This window comes from Sphaerulina musiva, assembly GCF_000320565.1.
Source record: "Sphaerulina musiva SO2202 unplaced genomic scaffold SEPMUscaffold_5, whole genome shotgun sequence".
NCBI classification, from domain to species: domain Eukaryota; kingdom Fungi; phylum Ascomycota; class Dothideomycetes; order Mycosphaerellales; family Mycosphaerellaceae; genus Sphaerulina; species Sphaerulina musiva.
In genome coordinates this window covers 1383939-1405200 of record NW_016017387.1, presented here as the reverse complement: position 1 = coordinate 1405200, position 21262 = coordinate 1383939, and the positions used below count along the sequence as shown (strand labels likewise).

The 21262-nt window shown below is 52.4% G+C and overlaps 8 protein-coding genes across 8 annotated transcripts; 4 read left to right on the top strand and 4 right to left on the bottom strand.

Moving 5' to 3' along the window:
* Positions 1 to 510: 510 nt before the first annotated feature.
* On the top strand, positions 511 to 2884 carry SEPMUDRAFT_149371 (glycosyltransferase family 33 protein). The gene has a single exon (XM_016905514.1). It carries the CDS (start codon positions 557 to 559, stop codon positions 2033 to 2035), a length of 1479 nt encoding a protein of 492 aa, XP_016760939.1. The 5' UTR covers positions 511 to 556; the 3' UTR covers positions 2036 to 2884.
* Positions 2885 to 3377: 493 nt separating this feature from the next.
* SEPMUDRAFT_149370 (pre-mRNA branch site protein p14) lies at positions 3378 to 4738 on the bottom strand. Its single transcript, XM_016905513.1, has 5 exons — positions 4419 to 4738; positions 4274 to 4354; positions 4037 to 4188; positions 3894 to 3975; positions 3378 to 3837 (listed from the first exon to the last, which is right to left on the bottom strand). Exons 1-4 carry the CDS (start codon positions 4454 to 4456, stop codon positions 3899 to 3901), a joined length of 348 nt encoding a protein of 115 aa, XP_016760938.1. The 5' UTR covers positions 4457 to 4738; the 3' UTR covers positions 3378 to 3837; positions 3894 to 3898.
* A 320-nt stretch (positions 4739 to 5058) lies between these two features.
* SEPMUDRAFT_149368 (uncharacterized protein) lies at positions 5059 to 12177 on the top strand. The gene is made up of 2 exons (XM_016905512.1): positions 5059 to 8983; positions 9033 to 12177. Exons 1-2 carry the CDS (start codon positions 5189 to 5191, stop codon positions 10083 to 10085), a joined length of 4848 nt encoding a protein of 1615 aa, XP_016760936.1. The 5' UTR covers positions 5059 to 5188; the 3' UTR covers positions 10086 to 12177.
* Positions 10606 to 11958, bottom strand: SEPMUDRAFT_43999 (DNA primase small subunit; the record flags this gene model as incomplete). The annotated part of the gene is made up of 1 exon (XM_016908914.1): positions 10606 to 11958. One exon carries the CDS (start codon positions 11956 to 11958, stop codon positions 10606 to 10608), a length of 1353 nt encoding a protein of 450 aa, XP_016760937.1.
* An 833-nt stretch (positions 12178 to 13010) lies between the features above and the next one.
* Positions 13011 to 13728, top strand: SEPMUDRAFT_86147 (uncharacterized protein; the record flags this gene model as incomplete). The annotated part of the gene is made up of 2 exons (XM_016910404.1): positions 13011 to 13168; positions 13279 to 13728. Coding segments are annotated over exons 1-2 (591 nt in total), but the record flags the coding sequence as incomplete, so codon positions are not given.
* A 2473-nt stretch (positions 13729 to 16201) lies between these two features.
* Positions 16202 to 16919, top strand: SEPMUDRAFT_141671 (uncharacterized protein; the record flags this gene model as incomplete). The annotated part of the gene is made up of 4 exons (XM_016902974.1): positions 16202 to 16219; positions 16279 to 16374; positions 16435 to 16798; positions 16870 to 16919. 4 exons carry the CDS (start codon positions 16202 to 16204, stop codon positions 16917 to 16919), a joined length of 528 nt encoding a protein of 175 aa, XP_016760934.1.
* A 276-nt stretch (positions 16920 to 17195) lies between these two features.
* On the bottom strand, positions 17196 to 18084 carry SEPMUDRAFT_149366 (uncharacterized protein). Its single transcript, XM_016905511.1, has one exon. It carries the CDS (start codon positions 17933 to 17935, stop codon positions 17327 to 17329), a length of 609 nt encoding a protein of 202 aa, XP_016760933.1. The 5' UTR covers positions 17936 to 18084; the 3' UTR covers positions 17196 to 17326.
* A 2335-nt stretch (positions 18085 to 20419) lies between these two features.
* On the bottom strand, positions 20420 to 20845 carry SEPMUDRAFT_117368 (uncharacterized protein; the record flags this gene model as incomplete). The annotated part of the gene is made up of 1 exon (XM_016901329.1): positions 20420 to 20845. One exon carries the CDS (start codon positions 20843 to 20845, stop codon positions 20420 to 20422), a length of 426 nt encoding a protein of 141 aa, XP_016760932.1.
* Between the last annotated feature and the right edge of the window lie 417 nt (positions 20846 to 21262).

Genomic DNA, 21262 nt, shown 5'->3' with positions numbered 1-21262 from the left:
GGGCAATCCCCAACTACACGAGGCATCTGTAACTGAATGCCTACATCTTTCATGCCTGGATGATGAGCCCCAGGCTGAAAGGGCGCAACAGAGAGAGAGAGAGGGAGAGAGAGAGACGGGAGAGAGAGAGACGGGAGAGAGAGACAAGCGATAATAGGTACTGTACCGTACTGTAGGCTGTAGCTAGGTGGCTTATCTTCGATCCCCGCGCCGAGTCCCACTATGGATCAGTGATTCAGATTTTCAGGTCCCACTGCACATATCCGTCTTGCTTACACACTTCCACAACCTGAAAGCGGAAGGAGTTTTTGCACGCGCTAGAACTACTCGAGTAAGAGCCAGTAAGGTACTAGAGTATAGATAGTGCGGCGTACCATAGCAGAGAAAAGTACAGTATATACCCACAAGGTATTTTTAATTTTACAGGTACATGTACTGTAGTACGGCTTACCCTAGGAGGTAGCAGAGGAAAATACTGCTACGAGGTACGAGGTACGAGTCTATCAGACTATTACGCTCGTGCGGGAGACGGACTACCACCCTGCTACATACAATTATGGCCTGGACAGAGTGGATATGGCAGACTACACTCTATGCCGCCATATTCGCCTCTCTCATCTGTGTCCTCCTGCTCTTGACCCTTCCCAGCGCCTACTCGAACTTCGACCCCGGCTACGTGACGGAAGAAGACTTTACAGAAGAGCACAAGTCTAACTCCTCCAAGTCTGGCTATGCATTCTTCACCAAACACAAAGATGCTGCCGACCGCCTGAAGATCGATGCTAGTGTGCAGGTCGTCGTTCTCGGGGATATCGGCCGTAGTCCTCGAATGCAATACCACGCCCTCAGCATCGCATCTCATGGCGGCACTGTCGACATAATCGGCTACGCTGGCTCGGATCTGCATCCGGATATCCTCCAAAACCGACTCATCAAGATTGTCCCCATTCCAGCGTGGCCACGAACATTACAATTCGATAATCGGATCCTCTTCCTCTGCACAGCGCCTCTCAAGGTCTTGTGGCAGATATGGAGCCTTTACTACGCACTTTCCTACCGGACCCGGGCCGCGAAATGGATGCTGATCCAGAACCCACCTTCCATTCCCACCCTCGCTGTTGCAAGTCTGGTCTCTTTTCTGCGAAATACGCGACTGGTGATTGACTGGCACAATTTTGGCTACTCCATTCTGGCTCTTCGTTTGGGACCTAAACATCCCTTAGTCAGAATATCTGAATGGTACGAAGGCTTCTTCTCAAGACGCCGGGTCCATAGCCACATTTGCGTCACAAATGCCATGGCCCGCGTGCTTAAGGATAAATGGGGCATCACAAACGCGCTACCGCTACACGATAGACCGGCGGATATCTATCAACCACTCGATCAGCAGCACAGGACCGAGTTGCTCCAAGCTCTCCCTGCGACAGCCGGGAACGTGGACGATATCCTTACTGGAACTTGTCGTCTCCTGGTCTCGTCGACCTCGTGGACCCCCGATGAGGATTTCTCCATACTTCTCGACGCACTCGTCCGATACTCCAACGCGAAAGACCTCGATCCTTCGTTACCGAACATCATCGCCATCATCACCGGCAAAGGTCCGCAACGAGACTACTACCTGAACCAAGTGGTGAAGTTGACGCGAGAGAAGAAGCTCGAGCATGTCGCAGTCTTGTCAGCTTGGCTTCCCGCCGAAGACTACGCTGCACTTCTCGGGTCCGCAGATCTGGGTCTGTCGTTGCATACTTCGTCTAGCGGCGTGGACCTCCCCATGAAAGTCGTCGACATGTTCGGCGCTGGTCTGCCTGTCGCTGGCTGGAGTGACTTTGAGGCCTGGACGGAGTTGGTGAAAGAGGGCAAGAACGGAACGGGATTTAAAAGCTCGAAAGAATTGTCTCAAATACTGGAGAGATTATTTGGTGGCGATGGCGCTGAGCTGAAGATGCTACGACAGGGTGCTATGGAGGAGACGAAGAGACGATGGAATGCCGAGTGGATGCCAGTCGCTGGCAAGCTCTTCGATTTGCGAGATTAATGAACACGCTTCAGCTTCAGCTTCACTGGCATAAACGTATGTGATGATCCACCTACAGCAGGTGTTTTTCAACTGGCATGTATGAAGAAAGGACTCGGGGCGTGCGCTAAACGTTTCCGTTATCTGCCTCATGGAGCGGGCAGTCGTACATGAAGCTCATCCAGCACTCCGATGTGCACTCGCACAAGAGCTTTCAAACTCAACATCAAGCTTTTCGAAAGATTCCAATTATGCCTGCCTGCCTGCATATGGTCCCTAGGCACGTCGGTCATCACCAGGGCGAAATGTCACATGCGTACCTAAGGTACCTTACCTAGCTACCTACCTTATCTATTCCAGCTGTGCAACGACGATCATAGAATGATGGTATACTCGACCTTTCGGACAGAACACCTCAGAGCCAGGCGTCTCAAATCTCGCATACATGTACCTTAAGGTACGATTTCTTCTCTCAGTAGGCAAGGACACTTAGAGACAGAGAGCGCGATAGGTGACACACCATCCTCCGGACGTTTGCCATACTTTGATTTCATTTCTTGGAGAGAAAAAAGAAAATGAGGTATGAAACAATGAAATACCCTTGCAAAAAGAAAGGACGTGAGGGGGTGTGCAGAAGTCGTTGACTGAGATGATTGAAGAAAAGGAGAATGTCATGTCATGTCACATGAGGAAGGCTGCCTGGCTGCGAGGGAAGAAGAAAAGGAAGAGTCCAAGTGAACCGACAACGAGAGGTCAGGGCGTAACTTGAGAGTGCGGAGAAAAGTATGTATTGTCGAAGGTACCTATATACCTTATGGTGCCGGAGAAGGGTAAGGTAGGTAGGTGGGTGAGGTAGGTACTGTAGTGAGCGAAGAAACAAGGGTGTCGTTTAGGTGGGATCCGCTGGTTGATGTATATCGCCCTCTTGCCTTCCATTTAGGTGTGCTTTGGAGCTGCGTTTTTTTCTTTTTTTTTTCTTTTTTCTTTCTTTTTTTTTCTTGGTGGTCGGCTTTTTGGTGGTTTTGCAAGTCTTGCTGCCAGCCGATGATTGGATGATTGGATGGGTGAGGTGTGCTTGCTAGGTACCTACCTACCTACATGTACCTACCTACAGCCTACAGGTATGTACCTCCTACCTTATGAAGCTTATGAAGCTTAAGTGGGTGGACCTCACAACTGTCGCATCTACCTACCTCCTACCTCCATGATGTTTGGCGATGTAGTCTAGTCGATGACTACCTAGTAGGTACATGTACCTACTCCAGCCTCTATCAGGTACGCTTGCATCGGTTCAAGCATGATGGATGCCTACCTGAACAAGCTTCACTCACCGCATGAAGTGGAGAAAAAAGATCAAAAGTGTGTGCGCGTGACTTTGACCTCGTGAGAGTGCTCGGGTCTATTCAATCATACATAGCTGAGACAATCTGATGAATTGGCGGGTTCGGCAGCCTACCTTGCGGAATGACATCTCCCATCACACTGGCTGCTGCTTGTGCCCGCCAAACGTGGTGAGAAAAGCTTCCTTGAGACGCCTTCCTCTGCCCAAATTCTCCTTGTCAGGATGGCTAAATGAGACCATTTTGACCGAGCCTGCCCTCGTCGTTGGCCTAGGCTTACAAATGCTCGTCGTCGTCATCATCATTCTTGGTATATCGTGCTTCTCGTGTCCAATCTTCTGCTGCGATAAAGCAAAATCTCTTGCTATGGGAGTTGTAGCCTCCGGGCTGCTGATGCGGATGCCACTCATGCCGGAGTCCGTGCGCGATACGACATCTCTGCCGTCTTTCGCTGCGTCGGTCACACCTGCTACAACTCCCTCGCTGTACAGGCGTTAGCCAACGAGCCGAACATTGCACCTGATGTATACCTGACCTACCACCCCTAAGAAATACCGTGCTGCTGTTTGAGCTTTTCTAGATTCTCCTGTCGCTCGGCGAGATCTGCTTGGCTCTTAGCCACTGCAAGAGTGGTCAGTATGTCTCGCTCGTATGTCCTCCATATACCCGAAGTATTGCCTACTCTTTTCAGGTTGGTGGTATAGGACCACTAGATAGCGGTTCTGGAAGTTGAAGCCGTTCAGTTTGTCGCAGGCGCCTTTGGCGTCCATGACATCTTCGTAGACGACGAACGCGGTTCCCTTGGTGTTGGCGGCGATGCCTTGACGGATTTGGCTGGAGGTGGCATGTTAGCACGTGGACATTTCAGCAGTCGTTGCGCATCGCTATGAGGTCGCGCGGGAGAGACGATATGGCGCACCGAATGGGCCCGAATTTGCCGAAGAGGTCGAACAGTTCCTCGGTGGAGACGTTGTAGCTAAGGTTTTTCACGAAGAGTGCGCTGAGAGACATCAGTAGGCTGTTTTGAGGCCGTGGCGCGGTGGAGTGGGGATTGGACGGAATACCGGTTCACTTCAGGCGCGAGCTTCGAGCTTCTACTCATGTTCTGTCTGGGAGTGATCTGCAGCGAGTACACACGTGTCGGATGCGACGAGCGAAGAGTAGTGGTGGAGAGGTGGTATGGTGGTAGGGGGGTGGTGGTGGTGGTGGTGGTGGTGGTGGTGGTGGTGGTGTTGGTGGTGTAACGTGCCTCGCTAAGGGTACGAAGATCGCGGAGGACGAAAGGCCGACAGGGAGCCCGCTCCGGTCCAGGCAGCGCCTACGATAAGGTAAGGTCACGAAGGCACTCTGGCTGCCTGGAATGGAAACGACGCAATAGCGACAGGTACACGTTGTACACTTGTTGTATGTACCTACATGTACTTGACAAGATACTCCAGGGTAGATCTCATTCACTGCTCGAACGCTAACACGTGCGACTACATGGCCGCTGTTGACAGGCTGAATGCTCTTGTGTCTGTTGCTATTAATGTGTTGCAGCCGCCGTTGGCGTATAGCTTGACGACTGACCGCCCCATTGCCCCAGACCACTCATTGTCGACTCACTACTGGACTGGGTACCTGGAACACCCCGCCAATGCTGCACACTCCTCACTCCCTCGCTCGACTGCCACCACGACCGCTACACACCACCAGCACGACCGTCACTTGATTGACAGGACTCAGAACCGCACAGAATCGACCCGTGCATACGAAAGCAGCCTCGCCGACGTTGTGGTCACGATCGCACTCCCAGGCCCTAGAAGCCTCTCCTCCGTCCCTCACCGCAGCTCCGATGCAGACGCAACGCAGCTACAACCCGCTCTTCAAGCGCCCTGGGCCACACGACGCACACCCAGGTCGCTCGCCGTCACCACCATTACGCTACGTTGAGCCACTGTCGCCCAAGAAGCCTACGCCGCTGGAACCGAGCTACAACTACCCAGCACTCAACAACCATGTGAACTATGAGGTGCGCCCGGAAGCGCAATACGAGAGCACACCGCAGCGGAAGCAGCGTAGTAGTAGTTTCAAGAGCAAGCACCACAAGACCCCATCTACAATCGACACACTCGCAGAGGCAGCGTTGGCTCTTAGTCCAGTACAGAACAATACGCAGGCCAGTCCAGTATGGAACGGGTTCAGATATCCTCCACTACCGCGCCCGAGGAGTGGCACCAACGAGCCACCGCACAAACGGACTCGCTCAGAGGTATATCCTTCCTCACTGGTTGGGCAGTATACTTCGCGACCGGCAACCAGCTACCAGCAAGGTAACACTCGGGCGCGAGTCGCCATACCGCAGTCGCAGGCGCAGGCGCATTCGCACGCGGGAGATGCATACGACAGTCGAGTCGAAGAAGCTGCGCTTCTGCTGAACTTCCGCACAGGCGGGTGGCCTACGAACCAGTCGAGACTTGCGTCACAATCGATTGCGACGGAGCACACAGCTGCTGGACTCAGGCCTCACGCGAACAGCTTTCCACAGGATCCTCAGCACAGCCGGCCTACCGATCTCGGAGCCAATGCTACGCTATTGCCTCCTTTCAACCCCCAGGCAACTCGTCTGCCACGGCCTACATTACCGTCACCGAAGCAGTCAATCAAAGCGTCCGCCGGTAGTCCCCCCGTGAGCGCGACGCATGCGCTAACACCAGAGAAGCACGGGAGACTTGTCAAACATGCTCCCCGTCACTCCCAGATCGACATCGAAATGCCGGATGCCTTGCAGGACACCTCTACATCACTTGATCGTGATGGTCCTCAAGATGTCAGTGCCGACATCACTATGACTGAAACGTTGGAGGGCGCAGTCAGAACGACCTCGAAGAAGATCACAACGAAGAGCAAGGCACGCGCATCAGGAACCCGAAAGAGCGTAGTTGAAAGGACAGCTACGAAGCGGGCAGCTTCCCGCAAGAAGACGCCGGAGGCACTGAAGGCAGGTAAAGCTGGTGGTCAGACAGCGGATTGGTCGGCGATTAAGCCCGATGCAAATCGAAGAAAGAGCTTTGGTGAAGCCGTGCAGGCTCTCACTGTGAAAGAACAGCTGCAGCGTGGACTGTCTGTTCCGCCGGAAGTGCCCATGGTCGTTCGATCTGTGCCACGTTCCAAGGACCTGAAGCCATCAAGGAAGGATAAGGAGGTCACGGCGGAGACTGTGTGTGCCGGCTGCGAGACGGCTCGTCTGACAGCGAAAGCGAATCCGGAGCTGGACGAATGGATATGCTGCAACGGGTGTAAGAAGTGGTTCCATGTGGACTGCGCTGGATTTACCAAGGCTTCAGAGGTGCGCGACGTCGACAAGTTCTTCTGCAAAGGCTGCGAGCCTACACATGGAAAGACCACATATGTCCGCAAGAGCTCGCGAGCGCACGCTTCGGTAGATTACGCCGAGCTTCAGCGAGGTGTATTGAAGACTAGCGAAGAGAGCATGGAACATCACTATGTGCAACCCATCAAGGACGGCACCTTCCAATTCGATCCCGAGAGCTTCCCACGTATGCGACCAGAACTAGTCACCAGGGCCTTCTTAGAGAAAAGTGGCGCTTTTACAGAGCCTATATGCATACCGGCAGAGTGGAATCCACGACCGTGGCTGCGTAAAAGGCAGCAACAGAAAGAGCGAGACGACTTTACGGATATCGATGCAGATCATCATATGGCAGATCTGGCGACAGATGAATATGAGTACGATGCAGTGCCTGACGACGGCCAGGATAAGCTGGATATGGTCATGCCCGAGGACCTCACTGTGCGACAGGTGTGCAATCTGGCAGGGCCAGACACCCCTTTGGACGTGATCGATGTCAAGACGCAGAATTCTGGAGCGAAGTGGACGCTCAACCGCTGGGCCGACTACTACGAAGAGACTGGTGACGATAAACCAATTCGCAATGTCATCTCATTGGAAGTGTCGCACACCAAGCTTGGCCGACTTCTCCGCCGCCCGAAGGTAGTACGTGACATCGATTTGCAGGATGAGGTCTGGCCACAGGAGGAGAGGGACAAGGGCAAGTGGCCCAAAGTACAGTTTTACTGCCTCATGTCTGCCGCAGACAGCTACACCGACTTCCATATCGACTTTGGGGGCAGTAGCGTGTACTATCATATCCTGAAAGGCAAGAAAACATTTTTCTTCATTCCACCCAAGGCGAAACATCTCAAGGCGTATGAAGAGTGGAACGACAGCCCACAGCAAAATTATACATTCTTGCCCAACATCACGGGCGAGTGCTACCGAGTCGACCTCCACGAAGGAGATACGATGCTCATTCCCTCTGGATGGATACATGCGGTCTGGACGCCGGCAACCAGCCTGGTCATTGGTGGCAACTTCCTCACGAGAATGTCCTTCAAAAATCAATTTCGGGTCGTTGACATCGAGAAAGCGAACGAGACACCGATGAAATTTCGGTATCCATTCTTCCAGAAGATCATGTGGTATACGGCGATCAAGTATATGAAGGATGATCCTATGCCTGAAGAAGTCTCGCAGGCATTCCAGGAGGGTCAACGCTTCGACCGACAAACGCCAGTTTGGGCTGATTTCGATGGAGACATTGCCGCGAATGATGGCCGTCCTGGGACAAAGAACGCCCGCTACTATAGCCAAGCTGAGGTCGATGGTCTGCCCGAACTGGTCACTTTCATCTTCCAAACTGTTATGCTGGTGATGGGTCGTGTTGAAGGCATCACCCAAGACCGCATGAAGCGAGTCAATGCTTCCATCCCAAAAGGGCATGGCGAGCCGCTCGAGGTCGCCAAGAGATTCGCTTTATGGGTTGCATGGAAGCGCGGGAATGAAGATCCTCCAGCTTGGGCGCATCCAGATGCTGTAATTCCAAACAGCAAAGAAGAAGGGCCACCGAAGAAGTTGTCCACGCGCGCGTTGAAAGAAATGGAGCGGAAGGAAGCGATCGCCGCGGGGAGAGTCGCGCCGGACCGACAAAGTGCAAGGGTGAAAAACGCCACGGCTGCCACTAGCATTTCGACATCAGCAGCGGGCGCTAGCGTGGTAACCGCAACTCCTGATCGCGCGACGAGTTTTGCTCCATCATCAAAACCATCAACAACTGGAACCCAACATCCCAGCATCGCGGAGCCGCATCAAAATATGGCCGTACAGGCGCCACAGATGGCGGCGCCGACGGCTTTCATGATGAACGCGATGCCAGGCCAATACCTCAGCACACCGAAAACTTCCGTGCTCGGGCCCAAGCGCGTCGCATGCGATGTATGTCGGAAACGCAGAATTCGATGCAAGCACAAGGACATGGTCATGCAATTATCACCAGAGCATATCAACGGCTTCGCAAACCAAAATGGGTCCCCAAATATGATGAATGGTTATACGGGTCAGGAAATCCATGACACCATCACAGTCACGCCACCCAAGACTAACCATCACTTTGCAGCAGATGCATCAAATGGCACACATGTGAATGGCGCCAATGGCTCAGGACCGCTGCCTGGCACGAATGCGTACATCAATGCCAATATTCCGATGACTATGAATGGCGTTCCCATATTTGGCGATTCGGGAAAGCGCGGTAGGACGAAGGCTTGCATTGAATGCAGGAAGTCCAAGGTAATATTGGGCGTTGCTGAGTGTGGCCATTGACTGACGATTCCTTCAGAGGCGCTGTGTTCATGACGAGAATGGAAACGTAGATCCTGTGAAGGCCGCAGAGGCACCTGTGCCACGGGGCTCAATCGCCAATAAGAAGCACTCAATCGATGGCGACAATACTCCTACACAAATCAAGAAAAACTCGAATTCGAGGAGTCCGAGTCACTCTGTGCAGCATGCACACGAATTCCAGCACGAGCAAGCCTCGGAAGTGCACGAACCTTCGCCACAGTCTCACTTCCAGCAGCCCACTGGAAACGGAGTCAAATACCCGCCGCAATCTTATCACTCGTCTCCGGAAGAGGACCGCTCGCCATCGCAACATTCGCACTTGGCGCCCGAGCAGCAGCATCTTGGTCAGGCGTCGCTAGACCCGCACCTCTTCGCATATCCAGAACCTGAGTCAAATGAGCCCGTTCATTACGGAAGCAACGGTTTTCCATATCCGGCGCCAGAGAGACCACAAATTTATAGTCTTCCTTCGCTGGAACAGATTGCAAACGAAGTGCTTGACATGAACGCCGACTACAGACACGATCCGACGGAGCACGTCCACGTGTACGATCCGAGTGACATAGGCGTATCGGACCACTCGAAAGCAGATGAGAGCGTCGACTCTGCGATCTCGCTGCCGGGGAGCGATGCACTGGACAGCAAGCCTGAGCAGAGTACAACTGTCGACTCTTCCGTTGCCCAGCCTTCTGTCGAGAATGCAGCAAATGCGCGACCCAGTACACCGACTGCACAGACATCCCCCACGTTACAAAAGAGTCATGTGAGCGACCTGCCACTCTATCGACCCCCTGCTCCACTTTCAGCCTCTCCCGAGCAGACTCGGCGCCCTATTGTGAACGGCAACGCACAGCACTCTCCAGCCAAGCGCAAACGAGACTCGATGTCCCGCACGACTGATCAGACAAGTCCTAAACGAGCGAAGACCGGCTCCTCATTTGCAGAGTGCGGTCTGCCTTCTGCCTCTGATGGTGACGCTGAGCTAGCAAGAGCTCTTCAAGCTGAAAACAATGGCCTCCGCCGACGCACGAGTGTCGCAGGCAGGTAGCCTCACGTGATGAGCGTAACGCGATTAAGGTTGATCTCCACTCCGGGCTTTGTACAAATGGCTGAGGCAACGGTTGATGAATGGCACTGTGGACTGGCGTTGGGGTAAACTGAGGAAGAGGAGATAATGCTACGACAGCACCATTTCTCGCTCATTCCGGTATGTACAGTACGAATAGACAGACAGTCCCACGCAGGAATCTCGAGATAGAGGAAACACAGGCATCCAAGTCAGCTGCGATGAGCTTTGGCTTGCGCGTTGTCAGATTTTGAACATACGCTTCAACCACGCCTTCAACCTTCATATCCTTACTGAAATGGACGATTGTCTATCATGGTTAGTGGCAGTGGCTGCTTCGCCCTTACAAAGGAATTCTCTAAAGGCGAATGATAGCTGCTACTCAAGGGGTTCTTAGAGTGAAACCTCGAGGACAGAGAGGGGCTTTCTTTGATGTGGGAAGATAGTGATCATTATGCTGTCGCAGTATATATCCATGATCTTCATCAACAAACGAGACATCTCAGAAATCCATGCTATCGTCTTCGCGTTCACGCTTTCCTCGACTCTCTTCCTTCAACAGATTCGCAACATGCCCTCTGAAATACTCCACATAGGGCTTCAGGCTGGTCTTTTGCCAGTCTTGGACTTTTGCCTTTTGCTCCTCGCTCAGGCTTGAGCCCTGGTTCTTGTCCCACTGGTCAATCTCATCTAGGAGATCCGTCACCAGAGGCACCTTGAACGGGTCGAACTCCTCCAACCGCCTCATATCTATGGGCACACAGACGCGACCTGTGCCCGGATGAATGACGAATGGTGACTTGAGCAGATGGTTGAGCTTCTTGGAGACCTCAGCATCCAGACGGGGGTAGGTGTACTCCAGTCTGACGTCTTGTTTTGCCTCCACCAGCTGCTTTGTGGATAATGTGCTCAGACTGCCAGCCTCGGCCAGCGCGTCTATGTCTGACCACTTCTGAGTCGAAGTACGATTGCTCGCAGAGTCCCATTTCTTCTTCAATGCAGAGGTAAGCTTTTCGTCTGGGATTAGACTCAAAAGCTTCTCGATGCGTTCGTCTTCCTGCCACGGATCCTGCTCCGCGAGTATGTCTTCCTTGAAATACGGCGTCAAAATATTGAGACTTCTTTCGATGTGCGGATGCAAGGGACGTCGTCGTAGCATTCTTTTCGAGTTCTCATTGCCTTTCAATACTTCCAAGTAGTTGGCAACAGCCTTGCGTTTGCTATCATTCATCTCCCGAGCGCGCTTGTCACTGATCCATGCGTGTGCACCTCTTCGGCCGGAGTAGACCCACATGATATGCTGGAAGCCGAAATCTTCTCGCAGCGCGGTGTCGATGACCTTGATGGCCATGACGATGAACCTCCAGCACTTCTTGCAGATCTTTGTGCCCGAGCAACACGTACGAATGGGATCGTAATCTGTCATATCGATATCGAAAACCAGCTCTTTCATCACAGGCTTGAATTTGGAAGCGCTTTTGAGTGACTTGCGGTCTTTCGGGTTTATGTTGTACTGCGGTCCGATTTCGAATCGCTCTGGCGCCATTTGCACGCATTGTTTGCGCAGGAGGTCTGCAGATGGAAATGACAAGTATCGAATGACTCTGTTCTCTGGCAACCAGAACGAAAACTCTCGATTTTGGAAGTCCGGTTGGGGTGTTGCGGAGTGGTTGAGCCATTGAAACAAGGATCGAAAAGGACATAGACGCGAGTAGTATTGCTTCAGCGTTTCTGGCTCAGCGAACTTTGGTTTGGGTGCTGACTGTGGTTGATGTATTGGGTGTTCACTGGCGTCTGGTTTAGGCGCACTGGAGGAGAACTCGTCGTCGTCGTCGTCGTCGTCATCGTCGAACATGTCATCCAAGCCGTTACTCGCTGCTGCAGCTTTGGGCGTGTCGCCTGCCATGTCTACATCCCCATCGCTCTCAGCACCGACTCGAGAAGACGCGTCAGGTAGCGCGATATCCTCCTCCGTGCTGGGACTATCACTTGTTGACGATGTGGCGTGAGGCATGTCCGCTGTTGCTTTTGCCGTTATCGTGGTCGCCGTCGTCGTCGTCGTCGTCGTGGGCGGTGCTGTAGATTGAGGGAGGGTCAGGGTGATGCTGTTGCTGAGGAGAACGGGATGGGTCGGTGTCGTGTCGTGAGTCTCGTGACGTGACGTGAATCTTCGCGTCGACGCGTCGCGACTTCTATTTAGAACTAGCGCGCTTCTTCCGCCCACAGCGCCTGCCGAAATCTTGGACTTCCCCACGTCTCACGACTCACGAGTGTCGACAGACTCGACACCACTCCCCCAGATCACAGACCTCGTCCACCCAAAACACTCCGCCGACTGCTGCAGTTGCGGCATCCATATCAACAACGGCGCAAGACAATCTCGCAGACGGCGAGGGCGAAATATCAGATGACGACAACTTCTATGGTATGCTGCTGTCCCATGACATCAGCCCCGTCGCTGTTTAAGATCGGCGACGGGGATGCGAGATGCGAGGACAGCCTGCGAGAAGGCAGCGCGGCGGGATTTTGAAGAGTGCATACCATGCGCCAGTGGCTCAGGCGGCAAGGAAGAAGGCCTCGTCTTCTCTCCGCCATCTCTTCACTCTCTGCGGTACCTCTGCTCAAAGATGAAGCGCACAGCAAAATACCAGCCTCGAGCTTTTTTTGGGAGGGGGAAAGAGAGAAACAGAAAGAGAGCACGTGCTCATATTGAATATCGAGACGGTAACGATGCGGAAATGGACGACCCTACAAACCCCTACAGGCCAACCTCCGGATCTCGTCGAAGTTCCAGATCGCTGGACCGGCCATGACAGCGCTTGGCAGCGCAATGAGTGCTGCTCGAAGCTTTTGAGCAACGACGAGTCGGCATCGAGAGAGCATCTTCTGGCGAAGCCCCGGGCATGAATTACACGGACAAAGATGCCGTATCGGGACCAACTTGCGAGCAATCTGCCTGTACATGCAGTGTCGACTGGCGTGACCACTGGAAAACGGATGCTCTTCCTTGGCACACCGTATCTTCCTCGCTCCTGGCGATATTTCGACAATTTCATGGACGGATCGTCTACCGTCGTGATTCCTTACATGCCGAGTGACGATCTCGAGCAAGGATTTTGCTTGTCTTAGAAAGTGTTAAAGCTGGAACGATACCTGCTGACTCTTCAAGTAGGAGTTTGACGACTGCGACTTCCGAGGGTAAGCTTGGTCCAACATCTGAAGCTGCTGTCTACATTAAACAGAATCCCGAGACGACGGTCATTCGCATTCACAGCGAAGAATTCTCCAATGCTGATGATGTCCACCGCGTGCTGGACGAGCTCGTCAACCTCAATGTCCGCTTTGCAGAATGCAAAAGGGTTTACTACAAGTGCGATGCCCCTATCCACCCCCGGACCTTTTCGAGTAACAGTTACAAGCTTCGAGCCAGCCTCTATTCAAGTAAGGATATTCTAGGCCTCGAGAACAAGGCCACTGCTGTTGCTCCTTCATCAAGGCCGAACAAGCGCGACAGGGAGATGGCCGACATCTTGCCAATGTTCAGTGATAACATTTCTCAGGAGCACGATATCCTATTGGCGTTGCTTCATATTTTACAAAGGTTTCCTACAATGACAGAGAAGCGCTTTTGCTATCGGCATGTCGGCATTTGAGCTGCTGATAACGGCAGTGAAGATTGACCACGAGGGTACATGTATAATGAAAGTATTGTGGCCGTTCTTTGGGCACTGTCTGGACAAAGCAGTGAGTACTGTCATGGCAAATGATCTAGAACAAGCTGAACCTCGACGGGATCTGTATTCTCGGCATTTGATTACGGCTCCTGCGCATCCAAGTAGTGCACCTTGCCGACGAGTGAAGGGACTAGGTATGGCGCAAGGAACATGTCAGCCCAAATGTGGCTGTCGTACGTTAAGCTGCCTGCAGGGATGTCCTCCACTCATTCCTTGCAAGATGTACTCTTCACCTTGTCGGACTTCAAGCCGCAGCCGACGTGGTTTCCCTGCCCACGCATCGGCCAGTGGGACTATTCAGGCTAATCCATCCACTCGGATATCGATATCGGCCATCCTCCTTCACTTGCTGGACGATCGAAGAACGTCGCGAGTGTTCCTAGCACAAGCCCATATTGCTCTATAGTACTGCACTTGGTGTGGTATGCGCTCAGCTCGTATTCGCGGGCCATGGTATGTGATTGGACTTCGACTTAGGGCTCGGTCTGAGCGCAACTGGAGCCACCGCACTTCTCGCCGCAATGGCGAGCTGGCTCACTCTCGTTTGACTCTAGTGTGGTGAAGCAGAGCAGACTGAAATGTGGGCATCTGGGCATGCGAGCCTGCGCTTTGGACTTCGCCTTGAGGTTCGCAGATTCCTATCTGGAGCCACCGCACTTCGCACCGTCATAGCGACCTAACCCAGTCTTATTATTGTACGGTAGTATTGAAAACCATAGCAAACCAAAGTCGGGGTGTGCGAGTCTGCGAAGCGCTCCGTTGAGCGCTGCTGGTCGATCTAGAGCCATGTCAGGTGACGCTGCAGAGGGCTTGCAGTATCGGCTGTATCTTTCTCCGGGGAAGTGATCCAACATGCACGTTGCCGAGCGTTCAACAGCGTTGGTACCATGCGTCCGAAAATTCACCGATAAAACTCTCCCACTTCCAGGGATTCGGTATATCAAACTCTATTTCTATCACCGCACAAGGGGCACAGCGCGTTGGTTGGTGATGGTTGCCTTCGCTCTCAATGGTGCTGTCCCTGCAGGTCTATTCTTGTCAGGCGTCTGCTTTTTCCTCGCGGGATGTTCAGCTCGCGCCGCATACCGCATCCAGGTGCTCGGCTGGTGCAGTGAATCCATGGCTTGCACATTGCGTGCGCGGAATAGTGTAAGTGCATTGAATTTGAACTAACATATTCCAGGCTCGGATCAGCAGACTGGTCTCTGGGATCGACGTAAAGCAGTGTTCGGAGTATCTCATCTCGACGGAACTCGAGGTGTACACCATACACGAACGTTACCTGGCCAGACCACCTAGGTAAAAGGTTACGATTGCTGCATGAGGCATAACTTTTGGTACGCCTCCGCACCCAGATCCCTGCGTGCCGACGGAGCATGTCATTGTTGGAGGTGAAGCTCCAAGGGTGGTGAGAACAAAAAACGACCAGTATGGCACCGTAGCTACGACGTTTTACGTTCCTACGACGAGTCAGAGTGTCGCAAATATGTTGCGCTGTTTCGCGTGGTGTTGTCGAGCTGTGTGTGCATGGAGATGTTGTTCTTCAAATATCAGGATTCCCATGCTTCACCTCTCCGCATCGGGTCAAAATCACGAAACTGAACCGTGGAACATCCATGTCAGCTGGTGTCAACCTGACTCGCTAGCCTTCGTGGTTGGTTTTATCGTCACCTACGAGCCCGTAAGGGAGTACACGAGAGTGTATCGCAGGGTCGTTGCCGATTGTGAGCCGTCTATGCCGCCACCAAGCAATTGACGCCAATGGCTTGGCGTGAACCAAGCGGTGCTCTTAGCCTGACGAGCAAGGCATGCGCTGGTTGGGCAAGCTCTTCACATATTTCCGACATGGTCAGGCAGTGAAAGTAGGGTCAAGCGATTGATCCTTGAAACCAGAGATAAGTTGTGTCACAAGACGACAGGATAGGACAGCTCTTCTCACCGAGCCGCGGAGCCCACAGCACGCCAGCACGCCAGCACGCACGCACGTACGCACGCAGTGGCTTCACGCAGTCCAGGCGAGAGCTCATACAAGGAGAAGCGGTGCACTGATCCTTGTGGTGGAGACCTTGCCAGCTCACGTCAGTAGCCGCCAATGCAGCTTGGACATTAAATGTCAATTTGCTGTGATGGGTTAAGTGACATCGATTGGCCGCAGCTAGCTCGCTGTCGGCAAAGCTGAGTTCGACGTTACAATACTACAATGCATGGGCAAGTGAAACTAGAAACTTCTGCTCACTTCAAGGAGGAGCGGGCGGCCCGCAATAGCCCTGGCTATGCAATGGTGCTTAGAAGACAGTACTGTATTTGCAGAATACAACATCCCACGCATGTTCAATCCGGCTCGCGTAAGCATCGGTCAATACTATGGCCCCACAAGTACCAGTAAGTGGTCGTGCTAGTCACTGCTCTGCAAAAGTACTTGATCTGATTACAACTTCCAGGCCTTGGCTCAGTCAGAATCAAAAGCTCGCTTTTTCGCACGGTTAGGACTCGACCTCACCAATGGCACGCACAGACGGGTGTACAACCTGATGAAGGTATGTCACATTTGGAGAATCTGAGTCACTGCATCGCGTACTGACGTTGTTGGAATGTAGATGGAGGCCGCCGATGGCCGCAGGAGACTTCTCGAAAACCAGGCCGGCAGCACAGCTCAGATTCACGAAACTGCATGGCAGAACGAAGTGTTGAGAATATATAACGACGCTCAGCCTCAAACTCGCGCCGTTTATCAATTTGGCCACGATCTTGCCGATCCCCAAGCTCCCGATAACTGGATCATCAGATGGATGCTTTGGCATGTATTTCGTTATCGCGACTATCGCAACAAGCAGCAGCGATCGACGAACGAGGCCGGCTCGGGGGACGGGGACGAGGACGAATATGGGTCTGATCAGCCGTTAACCCGCGAGAGCAGTGGCTCGCGAAAGGGTAGTGCGAGTTCGACTGTTGTAGCAAGCAGCAATCAGCACGGTGGGTGTGCCGAAGCAAGATACGATAATGAGCAATGCTAATCATACTTGCAGGCGCAGAGACCGGCTCCAGCTCACGGTCATACTGGGACCCGGTACGCAATCCATAATCTGATCCTGCACGAACGGCAGCGCTGCATATCAGTGGCTGGTCGATGCAAAGCTCTCGCGTGCTGATTTCCCGGGTATCAACGTGTTTTTACTGTGCCGGCTTCCAGGTCTCAATGACGGCCTTCTCTTCAATACTATATCCCCCACGGTATACGCGCACTTGCAGAAGAGCTCGTGCCGCCGGCTTCATTCTCGTGCGCGAACGAGCGGTCATCTACACCCGGGGCCTGACTGTGGTCACAGTGACTTCGATGGATCCGGGTACAAAGATTGCTGTACAGGAGTGTAGCTGAGAAAGCCATGCAGCTCTGCCATAACGTACTAAAGACTGCAAAAGAGTCGTAGAAGGAAGCAAACTAGAGAACAGTCGCAAGTTTCTGCAACCAGAGTTGTGCACTCCATCTCATCATGCCCCGATATATGCCAATATTCGTCCCCTCTCAACTCCCAACCACCAACGAGAGTTGAGCCAACGAGAGTTGAGAATGATTGGTCTCGGTTGAAGATGCTTCGATGGACAGAGCCCCCATGGGCAATGTTGCACCCCGAGCAGTAGCCGTGATAGGGCTGCTACAGCAGCAAGTGTCCGAACAACTTTGACGAGAATTTTTGGTGCTTTGGCCAGGGCGCGGCAGGTGTTCGATGGCGATGTGCGGCTGTGGGAATCGGGGTTCGAGTAGAAGGTGAACAGCGGGGAGTTGTTCGGACGTGTAGACGTCTCAATAAGCATCACGGGCCTGCATTCATTGCAGCGGAAGCAGCAAGAAGTCTGTCTGCAAGCGAGGGTCGGACATCGGTTGAGCGCATGCCTTGATCTGCTGGGTAAGGTAGGTCTGCTCAGGCTGGGACGATAAACATTATTTCCCACGGTCACGTCCGGTAATTTCAGTGTGAGGTTGTCGGCGCAAGCCCAGCCCAGTGGTAGCTTTTCCTCAGAATCAGATAGGGAAGCGAAGGGCGAAGCCAAATTCGACATGCTTTTCGCTCTGGAAGTAGCTAGGCCCGCCGGGACCATGCCTCGGGACTATTACGATTAGGAGTTCACCGGCTTTCACCGTGGAAAGCTGGTTTGTCTGGACTCTGCTACCTCCTATACACGGTATCTTCAACATCCGATGAAGAGCAAATCTCGGCACTGTCGCTAAGCGGTATCGATCCGAAATACCCGACAAGGAAAAAGATCCAGATGCGATGGGAGGCCTAGCTTTGCTTTTCTATCTCGCCCAAATTCCACGATAATCAATCTGGTGAAGGTTGCGGTGCCTCGAGGGGGGGCATATATGTCAGGTATCCTCACAATGGGAGGAGATTTCGTTTCTTCTCGACCAATGATCCTAGTGGCTTATGGAAGATGTGAACCAGAAATTTGGAGGCAAGCTAGTAGCTAGTTGTCGGAAGTTGAGAATATAACTCATAATAACTCATGTAATCTCTTTCAATTTCTCTCTCCCTCTCTCGTATTGCGCAACCATGGCATGAACTCAAAATACTTGGATTAATTGGACACATCAAGGATACATACATACATACAATGCTTGTGATTCTGTTCGACCCTACGACGTCGTATCGCAGATGAAAGGAGAGAAAAAAAAGAAAATAAACGAACGAGGTTTTGTGGAGAAGAGTGGATCCAGGTAGGTAGGTAGGTAGGTAGGTAAGGTAGGTAGCAACCTTTTTTTTTTCTGTGCGTGTGTCTCTCTCTGTGTGTGTGTGATTTCCACTCTGAGGTATCACATCATCATCGTCATCAGCAGCAGCAGCAGCAGCAGCATCATAATCACCATCATCATCAGCATCATCAGCATCATCAGCATCATCAGCATCATCGTCATCATCATCATCATCGTCATCATCATCATCATTTTGAAAAGAAAAAAAAATCCCCGTACGGATGCGCAGGCCTGTCTGTTTGTATGCGATCAGACGATTGAGATTTTTCTCGGATGTCGATATTAAGTATATCGGTTGTGTGTACGCCCACGTACCCCAAGGGAAAAAGCAACCAGGCAGCCAGAGGAAGAGAGTTTGCTGAGAAATCATCGGTGTAGGGAGATCTTTCACCCAGGTTGTATCGACGGAAACAGAGCAGAGTATGGTATCGACGATTGCTACTAAAAAGCGGTATGGAAATGTAGGTGCGGCGACGGACCTTCGAGGGAGGAGCCTTAGGGGGAAAAGACAAATCCAACCAAGAAGAATGTACCTCCGTACCTCTCTCTCTTACTTTCCTATGGAGGTAGCGCTCAATCGAAGAACCAATGTTCACGGCTATATACGAGCGGGCACTAGCGGTTGGACGTTCATCAACAACCAGGAGCACACAAACACGAAAAGTCATGAAAGTTGCGTCACGCCACGCATACGCATGCTTTTTCGTTTTCCTTCTTTAGGCTAGCTGTTGCTGGAAGTGGAATCCGCTCACGTGGGGGGCTAAGGCCTCGTCATTCTTGCAATTCATCAGGCTGTTACCTCCGTAGGGGGTATGAAACCTGGAGAATTCTCAGGGTTTAGTGGGAATCGACGATGCCTACGAGACATACTTTGGAAGCACAAGTTGATATATACGCGCTGTTCCCCATTGGCTGCCATCGACCTTGTCAGCTAGGAGGTAGTAATATCAAGCTTTTGGGGTAAGACCTAGAACACGTGCTTAACGCAGGACGGGTTCCTGTATAAAGGTGGTGAAGCGTTGCAGACGTGCAATATTCGCCAGTTCCCGGGGCAGGACGTCCTACTACTGGCCCGCTTGAAAATACTGGCTAAAAAGGATTTGCGAGTACGATGCCCCTGAACATCTTCCGTCTATGTTATGCAGCCAGTCTTTGGGGTTACCATGCTCATGTTCAAGGTTGTTTTTTTTCCGACAAGGTCGGTTGGCTGCTTTTTTTCTTTTCTGTTTCTTTCATACCTGACACATCCAACCCACTCCCCCGGTTGTCGTTACATGACATGCGACGATCACGACCAGTAGCACAAAGCACGAGCCTATACGAAGAAGCTCCAAATTTCTTTGCCCCATAGGTTGCTCTGGACCCGTATCGCAAGGAGAGCTCTTTGTGAATGAGGGCGCCAAAAAGGGTGCCGCTATGTGCAGACGCGGGTGGAGGTGAAGTCCAAAAATCCCAAAGATGGGGATCACCCATGTCGAAAAGGCTAAAACTTTTAGCGCGCGAGAATTAGCCGGGAACCATATGGCACCGCTTTGCTCGTGTCAGCAGACAGCAACATTAAAAAGCAGTCTTGCATTTTCGTGTTCTCCGAACAGCAATTGCATAAATGCACCTCGCTCCATCGAGGGCAGTTCGAAACGCACTTGCCATGAGCGACATGTCCCCGTCCTTCCTCGGGCATTGGACAATGGACATCGAGGATCAAAGGTCATCGTGGCCTGCTATCCGTTTCGCACGCGGGTTATGAGCGGTCGTGCCACGAAAATGGTAGTGCTGCAGCGTTTCAATGAATTCAAGCGGAGAGCAGTCAATTCGTTCTTTGCCCTTGTTCATCCTGGCCTTGATCTTTGTGAAAGGACGCCTGATGAATAGCAGATTGCAGCATCATGATCAACACAGTCTTCCTCGTAGCGTTCCTTGATGTGTTCTGCGAAATTCAGCTGCTGGAATCTAGGCTCGTTCTCAAAGGCATACCGCAGTCCAAGATGATCGAAACCATCCACCTGCTCCGCTAGCTTGCTGGTTAGATCATTCACGACAGCCAACCAGGTCTCGCCCATCTCGAAACGCACTCTTGACGGCTCAACTCGAAAGCATGGCGTGTTGCCAGCTTTACATCGAAAGACTTGGCGGATCTGGGCCGCACCTTCAAAACTGTAAAAGGGACACACCATCTTCGAGTCCAGTAGGAGAGATAGCATTCTCGAGTCCAGTTCCAGGGTATACTTGGATCTATGGCGATGCTCTGGGTCCATTACTGGTCAAAGCTGCTTTGCAGCTCGCATCAGGATCGCCTCAACTCTGCGCGATACAGGTATCTTTCGTGGTTGCATACGGTGTAAACCCATATCATTGTTCCAGACGGCGGTGAAGCAGGTAATACAGACGGTGCAGGTCCGTAGCTAGTCGAGCTTGAGTCGCCTTGGATTTCTCCCTCGCCGTTGCCGGATATCGGAGTAGTCTCATGTGCGCGGAGTATCTTGGGGATAGGATGATGCTTCACGTCGCTAGCATAAGACAACGCGGTCCGATGGGTATCATCATGGTATCATTGGTCTTCGAGGTTGTGGTAAGTGAACTGTGAGGGTCGGCCGATAGGTAGATATTGTAGATTTGAAACGTGCTCAGAGCTCAGCTCAGGTGTCTGTAAGGTACAGAAACGAAACGCCTCG

Coding starts and splice junctions, on each gene's coding strand:
- SEPMUDRAFT_149371 (XM_016905514.1), top strand. CDS start 557: ATGGCCTGGACAGAGTGGATATGGCAGACTACACTCTATGCCGCCATA.
- SEPMUDRAFT_149370 (XM_016905513.1), bottom strand. CDS start 4,456: ATGAGTAGAAGCTCGAAGCTCGCGCCTGAAGTGAACCG. Junction 4,189..4,273: donor GGCAAATTCGGGCCCATTCG/GTGCGCCATATC, acceptor TGCCACCTCCAG/CCAAATCCGTCAAGGCATCG. Junction 3,976..4,036: donor ATACCACCAACCTGAAAAGA/GTAGGCAATACT, acceptor CCACTCTTGCAG/TGGCTAAGAGCCAAGCAGAT.
- SEPMUDRAFT_149368 (XM_016905512.1), top strand. CDS start 5,189: ATGCAGACGCAACGCAGCTACAACCCGCTCTTCAAGCGCCCTGGGCCA. Junction 8,984..9,032: donor TTGAATGCAGGAAGTCCAAG/GTAATATTGGGC, acceptor CGATTCCTTCAG/AGGCGCTGTGTTCATGACGA.
- SEPMUDRAFT_149366 (XM_016905511.1), bottom strand. CDS start 17,935: ATGGTCCCGGCGGGCCTAGCTACTTCCAGAGCGAAAAGCATGTCGAAT.